The sequence below is a fragment of the Bos indicus genome, chromosome 18, assembly GCF_029378745.1.
Source record: "Bos indicus isolate NIAB-ARS_2022 breed Sahiwal x Tharparkar chromosome 18, NIAB-ARS_B.indTharparkar_mat_pri_1.0, whole genome shotgun sequence".
In the NCBI taxonomy this organism is placed as follows: Eukaryota; Metazoa; Chordata; class Mammalia; order Artiodactyla; family Bovidae; genus Bos; species Bos indicus.
The window spans coordinates 64,242,587-64,267,164 of record NC_091777.1 but is presented as its reverse complement, the minus strand read 5'-3'; the positions used below and the strand labels follow the sequence as shown (position 1 = coordinate 64,267,164).

The following is a 24,578-nucleotide window of genomic DNA, read 5'->3' as shown; positions in this document are numbered from 1 at the left end:
CAGCTAAATAATAAAACAACTAACTAAATAAAATCAATAAACATGGCAAAGTTCATATCACAAGAAAGAAAGTCGTATCGTCTGTGAAGATGAGGGGATTGTACTAGACTTATGATGATCATTCTGAAACATAAATAAATGCCCATTCTTTGTGTTGTCTATCTGAACTAATGCAAGGTTATGTGTGAATCGTACCTCAAAAAAATGGATACTGAGTGCTTACAGAATAATTGCGGTTATTGAAAGTGACTGCTAGATATTTAGCATTTTACCCATACATTCTAACAAGTCAAGAGCAGAACCTAGGAGTTCTAGGATATCTAAGAAGCAGCAGGAAAGGGGAAATGGTGGGAAAACAGGAACCCAGTACATTAGAGGTCTGTATCAACCATAGACGAATATCAAAGAAGGCTGCAATATAAAAAGACACAACAGAATTTAGGAAGTAGAAGGTGATGAAGGTGACCACCAGCATCAGGATGGTGTGGGCGGCTCTGGTCTCTGGGGGGCATCTGTGGTGCCCAGTGGGGGTGTGAATATACTGCACCCTCTGGCGGTGTCTGAGCAGGAGAAGCACCATGGAGCCACTGGACCAGAGCATGACGCCAAAATACATGGCATCAGAGATGGACCACAAATAACTCGTACCTATTTCAGTAGGTGAGGATGAACAGAACCACGTGCCTTTGGTATCAGTATAGTTGTGCATGTTCTGTGGACCAGTGAGTTTGAGAGGAACACGGATGTACATTAAGAAGCTGAGCATCCAGCAGGTGCAGCAGGAAGGACCAATGACCTTGGGGGCCCTTCCTCTGAGCATCACCCACTCCAGTCTCCTGGAGGTAAGAGTGAAGGACTGATATGTGCTCAGGACGCAGGTGGAGCACAGGGCGGTGCTGCGAGCCATTTTCTGTAAGTAATACACAAACTTACATCCAAGCCTGGACAGAGGATTCCTTGGAATAAAAGCTGCCATTGTGTGGGGAATGCCAGGGGACAGAAGAACCAAGAGATTAGCAACCGCCATGTGGGTATGAATCATGTCTGTGGGTCTCTGGCTTTGGCCAATCAAGACTGGAGAGATGCTGTGGAAGAAAAGGATGACATTGACCAGGGACCCTATCACCATCTGTATAAGATACGTGATTTGGAGAGCAGCCTCACTTGTGGTTCTCAGGGCATCTTTGTGAAAAAACATGGAGAGGATGTCAAGAGTGTCCTGGAGCAGAAAGAAGGCTATGGTGGTGGTGGTGACATCAGCTGTCTTCTTATAGAACCAGTACTGCACAAGGATTTCCATATTTCATTTTTCCTGGGGAAAAAAAAAAAAAAGAGCCTCACAGTCTAGAGAATTACTTTACCAGGATGAAATAATCCAGACACCAGTTAAAGCATTCACCATTATTTATTTGGTTTTGCTTTGTATTTACTTTTACATCCTGATGTTCACTCTCCATGCAGGGTCTACAAAGTGATGGTTATATCTATTTTGTTCAACAGCATTGTTGATTTAGTTCACCCATTTTTGTCATTATTCACAGAAATAGAAAAAAAAATCCCCAAATTGTATGCAACCATAAAATACTCCCAAATACTCTAAACATCTTGTGAGAGAAGAACAAAACATCGAGCTTCCTCATTTCAAAATATATGTCAAATCTATGGTAACAGAAACAGTATGGTATAGGCATAAAAACAGATCAGTGGGACAGAATAGAGAGTGCAGAAATAAATGTATGCTCCTTTGGCTAATCAGTCACAAAGGCACTAAGGATACATAATTGTAAAAGGATAGTTTCTTTAATAAATGGTGTTTGGAAAATTGGAAATCCACATCTAAAGATACCTTAAAATTCTGACCAGAAGAAAAAAATTGTGACTATGTATATCATAGATTTTAATTAGACACACTGTGATCAACTGCAATACATGCAAACAGTGAATCATTATTTTGTACCCAGAAAACTGACATAACGTTATGTCAATTATATCTCACTTTCAAACACTGAAAAAGACTGGGCGCTATTTTACATCACACACAGAAATGATCTGAACTGGATTAAGATTTGGATGTAAGATGTGAAGCCATGAAATTCCCAGAGGAAAGAAGTAAGCTCCCTGACATTAGTCTTGGTCATAATGGTTTGGATTTGACAACAAAAGCAAAGGTAAGTGAGTGGTGCAGCACGTAAGAGCCTCCTCAGAGCAAAGGAAATCATGAAAATGCAGCTATACAATAGGAGACAATATTAGCAAACCACACACCCAGTAATGAGTGAATATCCAATTTGGGCAGATCCCCAAATAATCCAGTTTGAAACAGGCAGAGGAGGGTCAAAGGCTCAGAGTTTACACCCAGTAGTCACTTAATGGCTCACCAGCAAGGAATTCGCCTGCAATGCAGGAGCTGAGGAGACGCAGTTTCAAGCCCTGGTGCAGGAAGACCCCCTGGAGGAGGAAAGGGCCACACACTCCAGTACTCTTGCCTGGAAAAAATTCCATGGACAGAGGAGCCCTGTGAGATCATTTGTGACATGGCCTTAAGAGTGCTCCTTGGAACTTCCTTGGTGGTCTAGTGGTTAAGAATCTGCCTGACAAGGCAGAAGACATGAGTTTGATCCCTGGTTCAGGAGGATCCCACATGACTTGGGGCAACTAAGCCCGAGTGCCACAACTCTGAGCCCACACCCTAGAGCCGGGAGCTTGAACTACCAAAGCCCACACACCCTAGAGCCCGAGCTCCGCAACAAGAGAAGCCACCGCAGTGAGAAGCCTGTGCATTGCAGTTAGAGAGTAGCCTCTACTCGCAACGAGAGAAAGCCTGCACGCCGCAACGAAGACCCAGTGCAGACAAAAATAAATAAAGGAATGAATAAATATTTTTAAAAATTACAAAGGGCTCCATTATTGTCCCCAGGATTATACTTCAAACCACTGACACCCATTCTCTTATGTGGACACTTTTCCATTTGATGAAGTCCATAAATTAGGTTTTTCCTCAATTATATACCTCAGCTAAATAGGATGGATTTCTTTTTAACAGCAAGGCCCTCAAACATGCTTTTAAGAACTGGACTTTTCTGTTTTTTAACGGTATCTCAGATTGAACTTAGAGCTTTCCACTTACCTTTTTTTTTTTTTTTTTCAAGTCAGTTCTTGCAAGATACTTTTATATCTTTTTTTCTTTTCTTTTCAGGAGATATTTTTGAAGGGTATAAAGGAAATGTAAAGGAGTCTGGTTGATGGCTGAAAAAGAGTGAGAATTTTAAAAAGTCACCAGAGCAGACTGAAGAGCTCTGAGGACTGGAATTTAATTCTACTGGCATGGGGAGTGCCACAATCATATATAACATTGAAAAGCATGAACTTGGGACTATGTGGACAGTGAGTGGAGAGGCAGAGATACCTAGGGAGATGCTGCGACCATGAGGCAAGAGGTAGCTGTGGTCTTTACCAGAGCAATGGCAGAGACATGGGGATAAAGGATGGACTAAATCTGGGGGATGTAATATACAGCAGGATGACTATAGTTAATAATACTGTTTTGCATATTTGAAAATTGTGAAGAAAGTACATTTTTAAATCTTCCTCACAAGAAAAACATTGTTTGTAATTGTATATGGTGATGGATATTAACTAGGCTTATATAGTGATCATTTCATAATGCATACAAATATTGAATGATTATGTTGTATACTTGAAACTAGCACATGTTATATATCAGGTATACCTCAATATAAAAAAATGGACTAGGAATGGCTTCAGAAAGTGGAAAGGGCAGGACATGGAGACCGGATGGGAGGATGAAGAGTCAAAGTGGGGGCCCAGATTTCCAAGCTAGGGGGATGGAGGCATCAACCCTAAGATGGCAGGCATAAGAAATATAGCTGGGGCAAGGGTGAGAAGTATATGTTAGTTTTTTGAATAAATTGTTTAATTATAGAATATATTATTATTGTACAAATGTCAACACAAAAGAATTAAAATTCCTCTATTCTCCCTCTCCCCCCCAAAATGGGCAAAGGACCTGAACAGACATTTTTCCAAAGAAGACATACAAAGAGTTAAAAGGTGCATGGACAGGAGTTCAATATCTCTAGTCGTCAGATCAAAATTACAATGAGATAACATCTCTCACCTGTTAGTCTGTCTGTTGTCCAAAATCCAAAAGGCAACACACTGGCAAGGAGGTTGAGAGAAAAAAATACTTTACACACTGTTGGGAATGTAAACTGGTACATCCTCGTGGAAAACGTTATGGCAGTTCCTCAGAAGTTAAAACCAGAATCCCATACCAGCCAGCAGTCACACTTCTAGGATAGATCAAAGGAAAAGAAACCACGATCAGGAAAAGATACCTGCACTCCGTGTTCACTGGTACATTGTTACGACAGCCAAGGCGTGGAAACACCCCAAGGGTGTACTGATAGAAGAATAGATAAGGAAGCTGTGGTGCGTTATACAGTGGAATATTTTTTCATTCAAGTGTTGTTGCTTTACAATGTTACATTACATTCTCCTGTACAGCAAAGTGAATCAGCTATACATATATACTTACCCACTCCTTATTAGATTTCCCTCCCATTTAGGTCACCACAGAGCACTGAGTAGAGTTCTCTGTGCTACACTGTAGCTTCTCATTGTCATTTTATACATAGGGGTTGGAGAAGGAAATGGCAACCCACTACAGTATTTTTGCCTGGGAAATCCCGTGGATGGAGGAACATGGCGGGCTGCAGTCTATGGGGTCGCAAAGAGTCAGACACGACTGAGCGACTGCACGGTAACAGCAGCTGCTCAAGTTAAAAAGGCTGAGGGCGTTTTGCCATTCAGTTAGAGAGGGGAAGACATGGCCACACTGACATACATAACACAAATGCAGAATCTCAATGGAATACCATGACGGAAATGCCTGAGCCAACTGCAGCCTGTGAAGGAACATGTGAAGGTGTTACAGGGCGGCCTTTCTCTCTGTGTTTCTGTTTGTGTGTGTATGTGTCTGTCACTGGATCTTGTTTCAGGACTTTCAGGTTCTAACCCAAATTCTGCACATCAATTTATCTCACCTTACTCACATCCAGCACTAACCAATTAGGTTCGAGGACGTCACTAGGACCTTTTATACAAGATTGAGAAGCCTGGGGCTCTGCTCATACAGGGCTTGGCACAGATTCCACAGTGACCCCCTCCCTCTTCCCCTCATTGTCAGGGACCCCAGGACACAGAGATTTTCAGTGAACTCACAGCTCTGGTCCCCCTCAGATACACACCAAAGCACATTCCCACCTTCCACTTGCCAGCCAGGGCATGGACAGGGCAGCTGAGGATAAGGCAGGGGAGCACCTATCCTGCCCAAGGCGCTGACCACACAGCTCTGAGCTCCTCTCCTGCTGAGAGCCAGCTCTCCTGTTTCCTGCCCTGAGACTGAACACAAGGGAGCACTCACCTGCCTGCACTTGGCTCCACACTCTGTGCAGGGAAGTGTCAGTCAGGATGGGCCCCAGTTATAGGGACAGGGTCCCTGGGGCCACTCTCCCCACAGAGGAGCCATTATCATGTCATCTGAAGTGGAGGTGACACTGTCTGCATGGAGAGTCTGGGGCATCTCCAGTGAGAGGCAAATCTTACCCCCAGTGCTCGTCACCCTCACCCACGCCTGGGGACTACTGACAACTCCTGGCAATTACTGAGAAAGTCCACATGGGCAGCTGAGCAGAGGGCAGGGAGAGTTTTCTGAGTTCCCTGTGAGAGAACCCAAGTTTACAGTGAAAGTCATAGCTGGGGGAGGGACACTCACAGAGCACCTGGCCTCCCTTCACTGTGTCTCCCATTGGGCATTTTCCCTCATGGTCTCACTTTTCCAAACTCTTCCAAAGTGTATTCTCACTGATCATCAGCATGGGATCTGGATGCTGGGCTTTCTCCTGAGTTTAAGTTTCACAACACTTTCTACATATGATCTTGGTTTGTTTAATCTGGAAAATAATCTCTTTGAAGCCGGTGTTCCCCTCCTCACGGCCCTCAGGTCTCCCTCGTGTCCACATGACTCTATAAGGAGATTATAATTTGTTCTAAGTCACCCATGGATCCCCCTCCTAGAGATTCTCACTGGACCACCAGCCTGTCTCTAGGTTCTGAGCCATTTGAATTGGATAGGAGATAAAATAGACTTTGTGAAGAGACAAAGAAGAACACTACATAATGAACAGGGGACAAGTGATCAGTTGAAGAAAAAGATATAATAATTTTAAATATATATGCACCAACATTTATTGTTGTTCAGTTGCTATGTAGTGTTTGACTCTTTGCGACCCTATGAACTACAGCACATCAAGGCTTCCTTGTCCTTTGATATCTCCCAGAGTTTGCTCAAGTTCAAGTTCCATTGAGTTGGTGATGTCATCCAACCGTCTCATCCTCTGTTGTCCCCTTCTCCTCCTGCTCTCAATCTTTTGCAGCATCAGGGTCTTTTCCATTGAGTTGGCTCTTCCCATCAGGAGGACAAAGTATTGTACCTTCAGCTTCAGCATCAGTCCTTCTGATGAATATTCAGGGTTCATTTCCTTTAGGATGGACTGGTTTGCACTCTCTGCTGTCACAGGGACTCTCAAGAGTCTTCTTCAGCACCAGAATTCGAGCATTGATTCTTCACAGGAGCACCTCAAAGTATAAGTCAAATATTGATAGACATAAAAGGAGAAATCAACAGAAACACAATCATAGGAGGGGATTTCAACTTTCCACTTACATCAGTAAATAGATCACCCAGGCAGAAAATGAAGGAAGCACAGACTGAAAATAACACATTAGACCTTAGAGTCTGTAGTTGGTAGATATTGAGCATCCATACAAAAGCAGCAGATTACACAATGTCTTCAATGGCATGTAGGTTGTTCTACAGGAGGTTCACAGGCTGGGTCATAAAGCAAGCCTCAGTAAAGTTAAGGAAATGGAAATGATCTCAAAAGTCTTTTCCAATTGCAATGCTATGAGACAAGAATCAAATACAAGGAAAAACCTGAAGAAAAAAAAAAACACACGTAGAGACTAAACAACATGCTAGTGAAAACCCAGTGGTTTGCTGAAGAAATCAAGGAGGAAATTAAAAATCCTAGAGACAAACGAAAATGAAAGCATGATGACTCAAAACCTGTGGGAAGCAGCAAAAACAGTTCTAAAAGGGAAGTTTATACAGATACTAGCCACAAAACTAGGGGGAAAAAAACCTCAGCTAAACAACCTAATATTACACCTAATGCAACTTGAGAAAGAAGGACAGCAAAACCCAAAGTTAAAAAGAAGAAATCATAAAGATCACAGCAGAAATAAATAAAATGGAGAGAAAAATAAGTGATAGAGGAGATCAGTGAAACTGAAAGCTGCTTCCTTGGAAAGATAAACAAAATGGATTACCTTTTAGCCAGACTCGTTACGAATAAAAGGGAGAGATCTCAATCAATAAAATCCAAAAACAGAAATGAGAAAGTACAACCAACACCCCAGAAGTACACAAAATCTTAAGAGACCACTTGAGTCTATAAAATGGAAAACATGGAAGAAATGGACAAATTCTTAGAAAGGTACAACTTTCCAAGACTGAACCAGGAAGAAATAGAAAATATGAACTGATCAAATACCACAACGTCCAAAGAAAAGGCAAAATAAAACACAGGAATAGTAAGATAAGACAAACAGAAAAGAAACCCCAAGTTGCTGTTTGCAAGGATGAAAATGAAATATTCAAGGGATAAATATGGAGACGAAATCCTCTAGGCTGTCCTTCCAATTATTGTTCTGCCTAAACAATAAAATTTAATGACGGTTGACTATATAAAGAAAATCCAGGTTTAAAGCAGAAGGTAATATAGAAACGACCTTCTTCACTTTTCAGATTTCTTATCTTCACTAGGAATAACATCTCCATGCACCATGGATTAATATTTAATGAGACCAATAACTGAATTATGGGCTAATATATGCCAGGTATTACCCACAACTAATGGAGATAAAGTTTGTGGAAACTCTTGAAATGATCCACAAGAAAGGAGTATTCTTTCAGAAAGCTGCCATGGTCAAGGGTGAATGGCTTCCTCAATAATGACCTGTGTCTTTTCTGAGCAGATACTTTCATGAATTGACTCTCAGATCCCCCAAGTTAGCACCTGCATTAAATTAACCTTCTTTGTTCATTGGATTTTACACACAAATGTCAACAGGCATCTACAGCTTGTTACAAAATAAATAAGTCATGGGAATGGGATGTCCAGCATGGTGACTACAGTTGATCATACAGAATGGCATTGTTGGAAAATGCTGAAGGATTCAAACTTTAAGTTCTCATCACAAGAAAGCATTTGTACCATGTATAGGGAGGGATGCATAGATGGTAAAGGAGAATTGTGGTGACGATTTTGCAACAAATACAAGTATCCATATGATGTAATATTACTTATTTATTATGACTAATGTAACGTTACTTATTCAATATGACTCAATTAAAAAACTTGGTACTGATTAGTTACAGGATAATTTCTGTTATAATTCAAGCTGCCTGATAAATACAATAAATTTAAAGTGAGAACTTTAGTCATACCTGCTGACACCTCAAGAGCAGATCCTAGCAGTTCTAGGATCCCTGAGGAGCAGCAGGAAAGGAGAAACGGTGGGAAAACAGGAAAGCAAGACATCAGAGGTCTGTATCAACCATTGTCGAAAATCAAAAAAGGCAGTGATATAAAAAGCAAGAATAGAAGTTGCCACATAGAAGGTGACAAAGGTGACCACCAGCATCAGGGTGGTGTGGGCGGCTCTGGTCTCTGGCGGGCGTCTGTGGTGCCCAGTTGGGGTGTGGATATACTGCACCCTCTGGCGGTGTCTGTGCAGGAGAAGCACCATGGAGCCACAGGACCAGATCATGAGACCAATAAACACAGCATCCGAGGTGGACCACAGGACGACAATCTCTGCACTGGGACTTGAGGATGAGCAGAACCAATCGCCCTGCATATCAGTATAATTGTGTCTGTTTGGTGAAGCAGTGATTTTCATAGGAACATAAATGTACATTAAAACACTGAATATCCAACAGGTGCAGCAGAAAGAACCCGTGAGCCTGGGGGCTCTTCCCCTGAGCAGTGACCTCCCTTCTCTCCCAGGGGTGAGAATGAAGGACTGATAGGTGCTCAGGACACAGGTGGAGCACAGGGAGGTGCTGTGAGCCACTTTCTGTAAATAGTACACACATTTACACCCAAGAGGAGACAGGGGCTTCCTTGAAGTGAAAGCTGCCATTGTGTGGGGGATCCCCGAGGAGAGAAGAACCAAAAGGTTGGCCACAGCTATGTGGGTGAGAATCGTGTCTGTGGGTCTCTTCTTGTGTCCAAACAAGATAGGAGAGATGTGGTAGAAAAAAAGAAGGACATTGGCCAGAGACCCAACTCCCATCTGTAAAAGATACATGGTTTTCAGAGATGTCTGGCTTGCAGTCACACAGACATTTTTCTCAAAAGATGTGGAGTGGCTGTCAGAGTGGCCTGGAGCAGAGGAGAGGCTGTGCGGTGATGACATCAGCAGTCTTCTTACGGAACCAACTAGGAAAGGGGGTCTCACACATCAACTCTCTTGAGAAAAAAAGACGCTGTCATACTCCAGAGAAATGGTTTCACCTGGAGACCATACATTTGACATTAGTCATACCTTTCACCATCACAAACTTTTATTACTCCTATTGACTCATGTATTCCTGTTCTCCACATGTGTGTGAGCAAGGTCCATGAACATAGGGACCATGTCTGTCTTGTTCAACAACATTGTTGAGCCATAATAATTTTTTAAATTTTTTTTAAAATTTTATTTTATTTTTAAACTTTACAATATTGTATTAGTTTTGCCAAATATCAAAATGAATCCACCACAGGTATACCCGCATTCCCTATCCTGAACCCTCCAATGTATAACAAGTGTATGAATAAGTGACAGGAGATAAAGACAAACTCTACCCCTTTAGAAAGATGACCCCTTTAGAAGATGACCCCTCTACGGCCATCTTGCTTATTACAAGAATGTATCGGGTGATGCCACCAACATGGCAACACAGGAGGTTCCTTCCTCCCATGGTCACAGCAAAAACACTTACGCATGGATCAATTCCTTTGAGAGAAATGCAGAATGACTTGTACACATCGGATGACTTAGAAATCACCCCACGTCAAAATGGGTGGGAAATTCTGGGACACCTGCCGACCATGAACCCCACCCCCAGCACAGAGCCTCCCAACCACACTGAAACCCCCAATGCCTCTTCTCTGTCAAGGATCTGAACCTCATACCAGCACCCTAACTTTTTTTTTATTAATTTATTTTCATTAGAGGCTAATTACTTCACAATATTGTGGTGGATTTTGTATGCATTGACATAAATCAGCCACGGGTGTACATGTGTTCCCCATCCTGAACCCCCCCCCCCCCCCCACTCAGGCCTGTCCCAGTGCAGCGGCTTTGAGTTCCCTGTTTCACGCATCAAACTTGGACTCGTCGTGTCTTTCACATATGGTAATATCCATGTTTCAATGCTATTCTCTCAAATCATCCCACCCTCGCCTTCTCCCACAGAGTCCAAAAGTCTGTTCTTTACATCTGTGTCTCTTTGCTGTCTCACATATAGGGTCATTGTTGCCATCTTTCTAAATTCCATATATATGCGTTAGTATACTGTATTGGTTTTTTTCTTTCTGACTTCCTTCACTCTGTAAAACAGGCTCCAGTTTCATCCACCTCATTAGAACTGATTCAAATGCATTGTTTTTAATAGCTGAGTAATATTCCATTCTGTATATGTACCACAGCTTTCTTATCCATTCGTCTGCCGATGGACATCTAGGTAGCTTCCATGTCCTCCCTATTGTAAACACTGCTGCGATGAACACTGGGGTACACGTGTCTCTTTCAATTCTGGTTTCCTCGGTGTGTATACCCATCCGTGGCATTGCTGGGTCATATGGCAGTTCTATTTCCAGTTTTTTAAGGAATCTCCACACTGTTCTCCATAGTGGCTGTACTAGCTTGCATTCCCACCAACAGTGTAAGAGGGTTTCCTTTTCTCCACACCCTCTCCAGCATTTATTGTTTGTAGACTTTTTGATAGCAGCCATTGTGGCATGAGATGGTACCTCATTGTGGTTTTGATTTGCATTTCTCTGATAATGCGTGATGTTGAGCATTTTAACTTTAAGGCTGGCATCAGAGGAAGAGGCCCTCAGATCACTTAGTTCTGGTAGCCAATGCGGATGGGCATTGCTGAGCCCCACAGGACCAAGAAAATAAAAGAGCAGTGGTGAAATGGACCTACTGGCCCTCGCCATGGCCTCATCCCAGGCTCAGTGCAGCAGGAATGGGCTGGGACACCCAGCACCTCATCTGAGCTGGACGGCACAGTCTATCCACTGCTGCCTGGAGCTCTGGTGTCTAACCCTTCATCCAGCGGCTGACTGGGATGCTCTTGGGAGCAAGTGGACACTGTTTCCACAGTCTCCCTCTGGCTTGATCCAAACATAAAATCAAGCCTCCAGCATCTGCCTGGAAAGGGCCTATCCACACATCTTAGGCCCCAACCTTTGTTGCTGACCCCCAAAGGGGGGACCCTCCAATCACCTCGCCCCAACAATCAAGGTACTCAGCCTACTTGAGTCCCTCAGGACTATGTAATACAAAAAAATCAGTTTTCACTGGTCACACATAGACCTAAAGAGAAGGGATGGAAAAGACAGTCCAGGGAAATAGAAAAGAATGTAGGAGTAACTGTAGTCATCTCAGACAAAATAGACTGTAAGCCAAAACATGTAACAAGAGACAAAGGAGGCCATTCCATAACCACAAACAATTCATCAAGGAAATAGAACACTGTAAATTTCTGTAAGCCCAAACTTGGAGCACTTCAATATATTAAGCACCTGTTAACAGAAATCAAGGGGAAAATAGACAATCGTACAATAGTAATATGGACATCAATTCCATACTCTCAGCAATAGAACAATCGTATAGAAAGTCTATAAAGAATCATTGGACTTAAACTACATATGAGATCAGATGTACTTAACCATCCAACAGCAGCAGAAAATAGTCTTCTCAAGTGTACGTGGACCATTCTCCATGTGAGTCGTAACATATTTGAGAAGACTGAACTCATTTCAGGCATCTTTTCCAACCACACTGATATGAAACTTCAAAACTATTGTTAGATGGAAATAGGATAAATCACTAATATGTGGAGATTAAACTTCATGGATGAAATGAAAAATCAAAAAGGAAAAAGTTTTCAGAGAAATCAAAGTGCAAATACAAGATAACAAAACTTGTGGAGAGCAGTTTAAGAGCTGAACTGATAGTGATGAATGTCTATATGAACAAGGAAGAAAGGTCTCAAATAAACAGAATAGCCTTATGCCTCAAGGAACTATGAAAAAAAAAAAACAACAACAATGAATTCAGCTCAAAGGAAAGAAAATGTGAGGTTCACAGCAGAAATATTGGCATAATTGAGAGGCATTGTGAATTTGGTTCCAGACCACAGCAATAAAGTCAATGTCACAAAAAAGTGGATTGTACACATTTTTGGCTTCCCAGTGCACATAAAGCTTATATTTGAGATTGCAGTCATCATCTTGGTGCATGGACAAGCCTCCTTTCTAAGTTCTCACTCAACCTCAGAGCACCTAAATGATAAAGCAAACATTACCAGCCCAAAAGTGAGAAACACTTTCACCATGGGCACTGCAATACCTCCACTTTCATCAGACAGAAAATGAAAACATGAAAACGTTGGACCGGGCTACACATTAGAACAGTTGAAACTTATAGACATAACCTGATCCATCTACCCATCAGCAGCAAAATACACATTCTTCTCAAGAGCACAGAACATTCACCAGATCAGAGCACGTGTTCAGACCCAAACAGGTCTTTTTTTTAAAAGCCTTTATTGAATCTCTTATAATATTGCTTCTTTTTTTATGGTTTTTTTTTTTTTTTTTTTTGGCTGAGAGGCATGTGGGATCGTAACTCCTCGACCGGGGGTCAAACCCGCATCCCCTGCATTGGAAGGTGAAGTCTTAACTAGTGGACCAGAAGGGAAGTCCCCCAAACAAGTCTGTAACAGATTTAAGACTGAAATCACATAAAGCATCTTTTCCAAACACAGTGATATGAAACAAGTCGCCAATAACAGCAGGAGAGCTGGAACATTCACAGATAGGTGGAGATGAACAACCACTCCAGAGCAAACTGTGGTCAAAGAAAAATCCAAAGACATTTTTGGACAACCATGAATGGAAGCACACAAACAAATTTCTGGGATTCAGCACAAGCTTCTCTAAGAGAGATGTGTTCACAACAAATGCCTAGATTAAGGAAAAGGAGATTCTAATAATCAAGCTAACTTTTTACCACAAGGAAACAAACAAGACAAAACCCAAACTAAGGCAAAAGTTAGCAACTACAAGGAAATAAGAAAGAACAGAGTGGAAATAAAAGAAATAAGGGCCAGAAAAATAATACACCCCTGGCTGATTCATGTCAATGTATGGCAAAAACCACCACAATATTGTAAAGTAATTAGCCTCCAATTAAAATAAATACATTATTTAAAAAAGATTAAAGAGAAAAACAATAGAAAAGACCAAGGAAACCACGAGCTGGTGTATGGAAAGATGAACATTCGCCTTGTCACTGAGCACCAGCAGCAACGTGAGGAGGAATCAGTGACTTCAGGCACCTAAGGTGTTTCTAACCCCACGGCCGCCCTCGCTCCTTTTCCCACCAGAGTGGCTGCATTCCTTCCCCTCAAAGCAGGAAAAGCGTCCTGGCCTCACCTCCCAGCTCCTAGTCGCCCCTCTTCCTGGAGCCCCTCTTCCTGCCACCCCAGTGAATTAAATCCAGGCTCAGCCTCCTGGCTGCACTAGCTCAGAGTCACCTCAGGAGCCTCTGCACCCACAGGTGCGTGGGGACTCGACTGGGAAGGTCACTCTCTCTATGTAACAGGACCAGCTGGAAGCAATCTTTCTTAGAAAAAAAGCAGAGAACCCTGAAGCCCTATTTTCCAGCCCCTTTTCTGATGACACAGCTCTGCTTTCACAAAACATATTTTAAAGGCAGTTGTGTCTCTCTTTTGTTCCTGAGCACTTCTTGCTACACTGGTTTCCTTGTACTGTCTTGGTTTTCTTTCCTTTTTTTACTTCTGTGAAGAAAAATGCTTACAATACAGTGGAAGCAACAGGAGTTAATTCTGTTGTGTTGACAGAGGAGTGTGTAACTCATCAGAGGTGAGCCCTGAAGTTAGAGCTGGTGTGTAGCCCAGTGCTGAGGGAGAGCTGAGAGTGAGCTGTTTAGAGGCATAGTCATGAGCTGTGGGTAACGGGACTAAAGGAGCCTGGAATAAGGTCCTGGGTGGAGATGATCTGAGAAAGGGGGCAGGGGACTCCTTCCCCTGCAAGCATAGATCTGTGAGGTCTGCTACAATGAGCAGAGTCTTTGTTACCAACAGGGAGGAGCTCAGTGACTGGATCATCCAAGACTTGGCACACATTCCAGAGACCCCATCCCTCCTCTCATCTTTAGAGACTCCAGGGCACAGGGATCTGCAGTGGACCACTCGGCTGTGCTCCCGGCCTGAGACACTCCCGGGCTCACAGCCACCCTCCACCCAGCAGAGCATGGAAGGAATGCTCAAGTGAGGCCGTGTTGCCCCTGTCCTGCCCAGTGTGAATTAAGTCTTAAGTCCCTCTCCTGCTGGAGGCAACATCTCTCCCAGTCTTTGCCCTGAGATTGAACAGAAGGAAGCACTCACCTGGCTGGCCTTTGCTTCAGAGCGCTATGCAGGGACGTGTCACTCAGGATGAGCGTGGAGCACCTGAGGTCACGGTTATAGGGACGGTGTTTGTAGCCTTGGTCTCTCCACAGAGATTCCATTATCATGTCACCTGCTGTGTGGGTGGCACTGACTGCACAGGGAGTCTGGGGCGTTTCCAGTGAGGAGCCAATGTTATCCCCAGTGTAAATCCCCTTCCTTCTTGGGTGATTAAGGACACCTTTTGGCAATCAGTGAAAAGACCGGATGGGAAGCCAAATAGCTGGCAGAAAACTTTTCTGTATTCATGTGGGAAAAGGGAATTCAAAATCAAAGTTGTCATTGGGTATTATAGGGACACTTTAAGGTGCATCAATAAATTTTTAAAACTATACTTGTAATTGGGGTTATTCCTCAAAGCATTATATATATTTGCTCTTTTGTCAGGTTTAATACATTTTATTTTGGCAACAGTTCTTTGAGATTTGATTCACATCCCATATACCTTATCCATTTAAAGTATGCCATTCAATGATCTAAGTTTATTCAGAGCTGTGGTCTCTGTTGTTCCTCTTTAGTGGCTAAGGCGTGTTCGACTCTTTGAGACTCCATGGACTCTAGCCCGCCAGGCTCCTCCGTCCATGGGACTTCCCAGGCGAGAATACTGGAGTGGGTTGCCATTTCCTCTTCCAGGAATTCTTCCCAACCCAGGGATTGAACCCACATCTCCTGCACTGCAGGCGGAATCTTACCATTGAGCCACCAGGGAAGCCTGTTTTTGTCTCTGCTGCACTCAGTTTTAGGAAATTTTTATCAATGTGGAAAGAAAGGCCATATCCTTCATTTTTTGTTTGTTTCAGATGTTTTTTAAACTGTTTATTTTGTATTGAAGTATAGCCAGTTAACAGTGCTGTGACACTTTCAGGTGGACAGCACAGGGACTCAGGCACACCTACTGCATGCATCTCTTGTCCCTCAACTCCCCTCCCATCCAGGCTGCCGCATAACACACAATGCGTTTTCATGTCTCCACAATAATGACCATCACCGTTGGATCCCAGGTCTAGTGTGCCTATGACTTTATTTACAAAGTTCTGAGGGACTTCCCTGGCAGTCCAGTGTTAGGACTCTGAGCTTCCAGTGCAGGAGGCCGAATTTCCATCCCCGGTGGGAGAACTAAGATTCCATATGTCATGCAGCCAAAAAAATGTTTCTTGGTGGGAGGGGGGTGGCAAAAGAAGTATTTATCACTCCCATGTATGGAAAATCCAATAGTGCACATTCAGCCCAGTTTGGTGCCCTGTTTGTGACCCTCGCCTTCTCCAGCCTGGCAGTGGGAGCCACTGATTTTGGACCCAGGACACGGCCTCCCCAGTGATGCAGTATGTGTCACTGTAATTGATCCTGACAGCTTCCACCAGCTCAGCCAGAGCACCCGTGTGTTCCAAGCTGATGTGTGTGAAGGCAGCGGTGGTGCACGTCTTCCTGTGGACCAGATGTCCTAGCCTGACCTTCCCCTTGAGCCCCCATCTATTTTTTTAAAATAATGTATTTATTTTAATTGGAGGCTAACTACTTTACAATATTGTAGTGGTTTTGCTATATATTGACATGAATCAGCCATGGGTGTACAAATGTCCCCCATCCTGAACCCCCATCCCTCCTCCCTCCCTATCCCATCCTCAGGACCATCCCAGTGCACAGCCCCAAGCACCCTGTCTCATGCATCGAACCTGGACTGGTGATCTGTTTCACATATAGTAATATACATGTTTCAATGCTGTTCTCTCAAATCATCCCACCCTCGCCTTCTCCCACAGAGTCCAAAAGTCTGTGCTTTACATCTGTGTCTCTTTTGCTGTCTCGCATATAGGGTCATTGTTACCATCTTTCTAAATTCCATATATATGTGTTAATATACTGTATAGGTGTTTTTCTTTCTGACTTATTTCACTCTGTATAACAGGCTCCAGGTTCATCCACCTTATTAGAATGGATTCAAATGCATTTTTAATAGCTGAGTAACAATAAACTGTGGAAAATTCTGAAAGAGATGGGAATACCAGACCACCTGACCTGCCTCTTGAGAAACCTCTATGCAGGTCAGGAAGCAACAGTTAGAACTGGACATGGGACAACAGACTGATTCCAAATAGGAAAAGGAGTACGTTAAGGCTGTATGTATTTTCACCCTGCTTATTTAACTTATGTGCAGAGTACATCATGAGAAACGCTGGGCTTGAAGAAGCACAAGCTGGAATCAAGATTGCCGGGAGAAATATCAATAACCTCAGATATGCAGATGACACCACCCTTATGGCAGAAAGTCAAGAGGAACTAAAAAGCCTCTTGATGAAAGTGAAAGAGGAGAGTGAAAAATTTGGCTTAAAGCTCAACATTCAGAAAACGAGGATCGTGGCATCTGGTCCCATCACTTCATGGCAAATAGATGGGGAAACAGGGGAAACACGGTCAGACTTTATTTTTTGGGCTCCAAAATCACTGCAGATGGTGATTGCAGCCATGAAATTAAAAGACGCCTACTCCTTGGAAGGAAAGTTATGACCAACCTAGATAGCATATTCAGAAGCAGAGATAGTACTTTGCCAACAGAGGTCCATCTAGTCAAGGCAATGGTTTTTCCAGTGGACATGTAAGGATGTGAGAGTTGGTCTGTGAAGAAAGCTGAGCGCTGAAGAATTGATGCTTTTGAACTGTGGTGTTGCAGAAGACTCCTGAGAGTCCCTTGGATTGCAAGGAGATCCAACCAGTCCATCCTAATGGAGATCACTCCTGGGTGTTCATTGGAAGGACTGATGCTGAAACTGAAACTACAATACTTTGGCCACCTCATGTGAAGAGTTGACTCATTGGAAAAGACCCTGATGCTGGGAGGGATCGGGGGCAGGAGGAGAAGGGGATGACAGAGGATGAGATGGCTGGATGGCATCACCGACTCGATGGACATGAGTTTGTGTAAACTCCGGGAGTTGGTGATGGACAGGGAGACCTGGCGTACTGCAATTCATGGGGTCGCAAAGAGTCAGACACGACTGAGTGACTGAACTGAAGTGAACTGAACTGAACAGAATATTCCATTGTGTACATGTACCACAGCTTTCTGATCCATTCGTCTGCTGATGGACATCTAGGTTGCTTCCTTGGCCATTAGAGGATAAGTGCTTTATTGTGCTGTGTTGGTTTCTGCTGTACAGCAGTGTGAGTCAGACATAGGTATGTGTGTCCAGTCCCTGGTGAGCCTCCTTCCCTCCTCCCCCTCCCCACCCCCCTGCTCTGGGTCATCGCAGAGCACCGAGCTGAGCTCCCTGCGCCGCACAGCAGCTTTCCACTGCCATCTGATACATGGGCCTGCACAGATGTCAGTGCCGCTGTCTCAGTCCGCCCACCTTCCCCTTCCCCTACTTGCCCACAAGTCTGTGCTCTATGTCTGCCACTCTATTCCTGCCCTGAAACAGGCTCATCTCTACCATGTTTCAAAATTCCTGTATATGTATTAATATGCGATGTTTCTTTCTCTCTTTCTGACTTACTTCACTCTGTACAACAGGCTCTAGGTTCATCCACCTCAGTTCAACTGACTCACGGGAATCCCTATCTTACTGTACCGGGTGGGGAGGGTGACCACCACCTCTGTGCTATTTATACAGTAGATCCTTATTAGATCAGTTCATTTCAGTTCAGTCACTCAGTCGTGTCTGACTATTTGCGACCCCATGAATCGCAGGATGCCAGGCCTCCCTGTCCATCACCAACTCCTGGACTTCACTCAGACTCACGTCCATCGAGTCAGTGATGCCATCCAGCCATCTCATCCTCTGTCGTCCCCTTCTCCTCCTGCCCCCAATCCCTCCCAGCATCAGAGTCTTTCCAATGAGTCAACTCTTCACATGAGGTGGCCAAAGTACTGGGGTTTCAGCTTTACCATCATTCCTTCCAAAGAAATCCCAGGGCTGATCTCCTTCAGAATGGACTGGTTGGATCTCTTTGCAGTCCAAGGGACTTTCAAGAGTCTTCTCCAACACCAAAGTTCAAAAGCATCAATTCTTCGGTGCTCAGCCTTCTTTACAGTACAACTCTCACATCCATATATGACCACAGGAAAAACCATAGCCTTGACTAGACGGACCTTTTTTGGCAAAGTGATTTCTCTGCTTTTGAATAGGCTATCTAGGTTGGACATAACTTTCCTTCCAAGGAGTAAGTGTCTTTTAATTTCGTGGCTGCAGTCACCATCTGCAGTGATTTTGGAGTCCCCCAAAATGAAGTCTGACCATGTTTCCCCTGTTTCCCCATCTATTTGCCATGAAGTGATGGGACCAGATGCCATGATCCTCGTTTTCTGAATGTTGAGCTTTAAGCCAACTTTTTCACTCTCCACTTTCACTTTCATCAAGAGGCTTTTTAGTTCCTCTTCACTTTCTGCCATAAGGTGGTGTCATCTGCATATCTGAGGTTATTGGTATTTCTCCCGGCAATCTTGATTCCAGCTTGTGCTTCTTCAAGCCCAGAGTTTCTCATGATGTACTCTGCATATAAGCTAAATAATCTCCTTATATATAGCAGTGTGAAAAATGAAGTTGATTTGAAATTGCTTCTAATCAATTATATTAAAAATAAAAATAGGTCAGAGGCATTTAACTTATTAGTATTTAAAAGGAGATTATCTATCGCTAAGGAGGTCCATCTAGTCAAGGCTATGGTTTTTCCAGTGGTCAAATATGGATGTGAGAGTTGGACTGTGAAGAAAGCTGAGCACCAAAAAATTGATGCTTTTGAACTGTGGTGTTCGAGAAGACTCTTGAGAGTCCCTTGGACTGCAAGGAGATCCAACCAGTTCATTCTGAAGGAGATCAGCCCTGGGTGTTCTTTGGAAGGAATGATGCTAAAGTTGAAACTCCAATACTTTGGCCACCTCATGCAAAGAGTTGACTCATTGGAAAAGACTCTGATGCTGGGAGGGATTGGGGGCAGGAGGAGAAGTGGAGGACAGAGGATGAGATGGCTGGATGGCATCACTGACTCGATGTACATGAGTCTGAGTGAACTCTAGGAGTTGGCGATGGACAGGGAAGCCTGGCGTGCTGCGATTCATGGGGTCACAAAGAGTCGGACACGACTGAGCAACTGAACTGAACTGAAGTATACTTTTATTATTGGTCACCTTTTCATATACTTTAATAGGAAAAACAGTAAGTAAAATAATGGTAGTTTTAGATAAACATTGAAATATTCCACTCATGTTAAAACAAATTCCATAAAAGTTAAAGGAAATTCTTTCACAAGGTAAGTAACACCAAAGAGGAAAAAACTTTATAAAAAAGAACTATGACCATTGGAAAACGTAGTCATATTGATACATGCATAAACTATACCTCTTCATTGCTTTTTTGGTATAAGACACAACCAGTTCATGACAGAAAACTCATAGCATTAATTGTCAATAATTACGTATGCCTGCATGCTAAGTTGCTTCAGTCATGTCCAACTCTTTGTGACCTACTGAACTGCAGCCCACCATGGGATTCTCCAGGCAAGAATACTGGAGTGGGCTGTTGTGCCCTCCTCCAAGAGATCTTCCCCACCCAGCGATTAAACCTGCGTCTCTTACATCTCTTGCATTGGCAGGTGGGTTTGAAACAGATACACTACTTGGGAATCCATACATGATGGCTGAAACATCACTGAAAAATAGCTATACCTTAAATTTTTAAAATGGGACTTAAATAATTACACTCCCATAAGAGGGCAAAAAAACAAAACAAAACAAACAAACAGAAAAAATAGATTGCACAAATAGAAACAAACCTCAGGTCGCAAAATGCAATCAAGAAAACTATATATTCAAGGAACAGATTTTTTTAAAAAAGCAACTTCTGGTCTGCCCTTCAGATTACATGATTCATCCAATCAATTAAGTTTATTGAGGGTCCACCATGTAAACAATCCAGGTTTAAAGGAGAAGCAAGCCATTGAACAACATGGATTTTCTGGGTAACACTACAGCATACTGGAGAATTAACAGCAAAATAAAGTTATAGGTAATATAGAAGAACACATTCTCTATTTTCATGTGTGTTATCTTCATCTCAGAAGTCCAATCTCCACCCACGCAAGACTGATATTTACGGCGACCTATATTGGCTTGTGTGCCACTGTGTCAGGTATCAGCCACAACACATGGAGAGAAAGTTTGTGGAAACTCTTGAAATGTTCCTGAGAAAGGAGGTTTCTTTCAGACGGCTGCATTGGTCAAGACGGAAATAATTTCCTCAATAATGGTTGGTAGGTTTTTTGAGCAGATAATTTCATGCATGGATTTTCAGCTCTCCTAAGGCATCACTGGCATCCAGTGAACCTTCTCAATTCAATGGAGTTTATGTAGAAATGGGGTATTGAGTGCTCAGCTGCTCATTTGTGTCTGACTCTTTGCACTGTCATGGACAGAGGAGCCTGGTAGGCTACAGTCCATGGGATTTTTCAGGCAAGGATAATGGAGTGGGTTGCCTTTTCCTACTCCAGGGTATTGAGTGGAAATATCAAAAAGTATCAACTTCTAGTTATAAAATAAACTAGTCAAGGGGGTGTAGTGTACCTCATGGTGAATATAGTAAATTATATTCATTGCATACTTGAAAGATGCTAAGAGACTTGACCATCAAAGTTCTTCTGATGGAGACTTCCCTGGCAGTCCATTGGTTAAGACTTCAAGCTTCCACTGCACAGTTACAGGTTCAATCCCTGGTCTGGGAACTAAGATCCCACATGTTGCACAGCCAAATAATAACCAAAAACTAACTGCCGGGGTCCAGCCCCGGTGGATCCAGGGAACTCAAAGTGGGGATGTTGTCGGCGACCAGGAAACAATAGATCAATTAAGTGTTAATTAAAGATATAAAAAGTGGTTAAATAAGGGTAGCTCAGTAGGAAAATTCACTGGACAAAAGAGGCTGAATAACTTGCTTTACGTGGAAAGCCAATAAAATTCCAAGACAAGGAATTTGCATCACCTACGTAGGCCGCAGGCGTCCTCCCATTTTCTCGAAGGAGAAGGCCTCCCCGGTCCGATCTTAGAAGCCCAGGCAAAATTAGTAGGCTTGACGAGACTCCACGCTCCAGATGGGAATTCAGCCAGAAAGTGAGAGAAAGAACAACATGGGGAGACCAGTCTTTCCAGGAACTGATCCGTTTCTTTATTTTTCCAGGTCCACTTTTATACTTTCAGTTATACATAGAGATAAATGGAAAATACAAAGTCACACGGGGTCAGCAGTCCTGACCCTTATTGAAACCATGCTTTTTTTCTGCATTCCTTCTGATATACAAAGTTCTCATGTGATTTATATCATCTTCTGGCCAAGAGGCCTGCTAACATTTTATGACCCTTTCTGATGATGATTAGTCAACCAGAAAACTCATTTTCTCCAAAGGTGACTTTTCTTAAGTCAGGCACCACCCTCTGAAGGCACCAGATAAATGTGCATTCCTACAGGGCAAAGGTGCAGTGAGCTATAATCAAGAAAAGAATTTACTTAGCCTAAGGTCCAACGTGATTAATATCAAGGTTAATACTTATTTCTCTTATATGTTAGTTATATTCATTAATGTGTATAAGGGGAAGGGATATGGAGATGTAGCAGCAAATATTGGCTCAACAATGAAAGCCTCCACCGGTATAATTCCTAACTAGCCCACTAATACTATACTAATAATTTCTGACTTCTCAAAAGAATCTGTTTTTAGAAAGTTTAGAGCATCTAGTGCTTCTCACGGTTGGGAGGGTGTGAACAATCACATGTGGCCGGACAAGCCTTTCAGGCAGGCTAGAGAACCTTTAGAGGAGTTTGTAGGTTGAAACACTCTTGTCACGCCCAGGAATTTTTATTAACTGGAGCTCTAAGTTAACTCCTTCTCTGAGAGAGGTGGTGGGGGACAGCCCCCCATAAAGTCAGAGGTGTAAGTGAGAGCACAAAGCAGTAAAGTAAGCAGACTCTGGTTTTGGGGGTAGATGCTTGAGAATTTCCAGGGGGACTCCTGAGGCTCGGTCCTGCCTTTCCCTATGCCTAGTCTCCTTCCTCATGACCTTTGCCATGGGCGGAGTTCCTCATGCTGGCTCCTGGCAACTAACTAAATAAATGTGGCAAAATTCTGATCACAAGATAATAATTCATATCATCTGGGAAGGTGGAGGGATGGCAACTAGACTTACTGTGATCATTTTGGATACAAATATCCATTCATTATGTCATCTATCGGAAATTAATAAATTGTACATCGATTAACAGGAAATGATACTGAGGACTTAGAGAATAGTTACAATTATTATTGAAGGTGTCTACTAGATATTTAGCACTTTATCCATTCATTCTAACAACTCAAGAGCAGAACCTTGGAGTTCTAGCATCCCTCAGGAGCAGCAGGAGTGGGGAAATAGTGGGGAAACAAGAAGCCAAGACATGCGATACCTGGATCAACCGCAGGCGAAAATCTGAAAAGGCACTGATATGGAAAACAAAACTGTAATTCAGCAGGTAGAAGACAACGAAGGTGACCATGAGCATCAGGATGGTGTGGGCGGCTCTGGTCTCCGGGGAGCATCTGTGGTGTCCAGTGTGGGTGTGGATATACTGCACCCTCTGGCAGTGTCTGAGCAGGAAAAGCACCATGGAGCCACTGGACCAGACCATGAGGCCAATAAACATGGCATCAGAGACGGACCACAAGTAACCTAAGCCTATGACATTACCTGAGACTGAGCAGAACCAATTGTGTTGGGAATCAGTATAGTTGTGTGTGTCCTGAGGACCAGTGATTTTCACAGGAATGTAGATGTACATTAAGAGACTGACCATCCAGCAGGTGCAGCAGGAAGGACCAGTTACCTTGGGGCCCTTCCTCTGAGCATCACCCACTCTGCTCTCCAGGGGGTGAGAGTGAAGGACTGATAGGTGCTCAGGATGCAGGTGGAGCACAGGGTGGTGCCGAGAGCCACCCTCTGTATGTAATACACAAACTTACACCCGAGACCTGACAGGGGCTTCCTCAAAACAAAAGCAGCCATTGTGTAGGGAACCCCAGAGGACAGAAGAAACAAAAGGTTGGACAGGGCCATGTGGCTGAGAATAGTGTGTGGAGGTCTCTGCTTGTGGCCGAGCAAGACTGGAGAGATGTTGTGGAACAAAAGGATGACATTGGCCAGAGACCCAACTCCTATCTGTGTCAGATGTGTGGTTTGCAGGGCTACCTGGCTTATGGTTCTCAGGGCATCTCTGTGAAAAGACATGGAGAGGACTTTGGAGCAGCCTGGAGCAGACAGGAGACTCTGCAGAGAGAGATACCAGCAGTCTTCTTATGCAACTAACAATGGACAAGGATTCCCACATTTTTTTTCTCCTGAAAAGAGAAGACACTGTCATAGTCCAGAGAAGTGACTTTAACGGGATAACATGTGCCTGATACCAGTTAAAGCATCCACCATTATTATTTTATATTTTAAAATTTACTTTTATTTAAATTTTTTAAATTGAGGACTAATTGCTTTACAACATTTTGATAGTTTCTGCTGTAGAACAATGTGAATCAGATATAAATATAAATAGATACATATATATATCTCCCCTTCCTCTTGAGCCTCCCCCATCTCCCAGTTGTGCCCCTTGAGGTCATGACAGGGCACTGAGCTGAGCTCCCCGTGTTATACAACAGCTTTCTATTTGCTTTT

The 24,578-nt window shown here is 43.2% G+C and overlaps 2 protein-coding genes and 1 pseudogene across 2 annotated transcripts; all 3 read right to left on the bottom strand.

The window, feature by feature from the left end:
* Positions 1 to 289: 289 nt before the first annotated feature.
* On the bottom strand, positions 290 to 1,309 carry LOC109572053 (vomeronasal type-1 receptor 4-like). The gene has a single exon (XM_019978592.2). It carries the CDS (start codon positions 1,298 to 1,300, stop codon positions 290 to 292), a length of 1,011 nt encoding a protein of 336 aa, XP_019834151.2. The 5' UTR covers positions 1,301 to 1,309.
* A 7,295-nt stretch (positions 1,310 to 8,604) lies between these two features.
* LOC139177007 (vomeronasal type-1 receptor 4-like) lies at positions 8,605 to 9,567 on the bottom strand. The gene has a single exon (XM_070770266.1). The coding sequence runs from the start codon at positions 9,565 to 9,567 to the stop codon at positions 8,605 to 8,607; it is 963 nt and encodes a 320-aa protein (XP_070626367.1).
* Positions 9,568 to 23,232: 13,665 nt separating this feature from the next.
* On the bottom strand, positions 23,233 to 24,140 carry LOC139177006 (vomeronasal type-1 receptor 4-like; annotated as a pseudogene).
* Positions 24,141 to 24,578: the final 438 nt, after the last annotated feature.

What these genes read in the sequence shown, in the direction of transcription:
- LOC139177007 (XM_070770266.1), bottom strand. Translation starts at nt 9,567, where the DNA reads ATGTCATCACCGCACAGCCTCTCCTCTGCTCCAGGCCACTCTGACAGC.
- LOC109572053 (XM_019978592.2), bottom strand. Translation starts at nt 1,300, where the DNA reads ATGGAAATCCTTGTGCAGTACTGGTTCTATAAGAAGACAGCTGATGTC.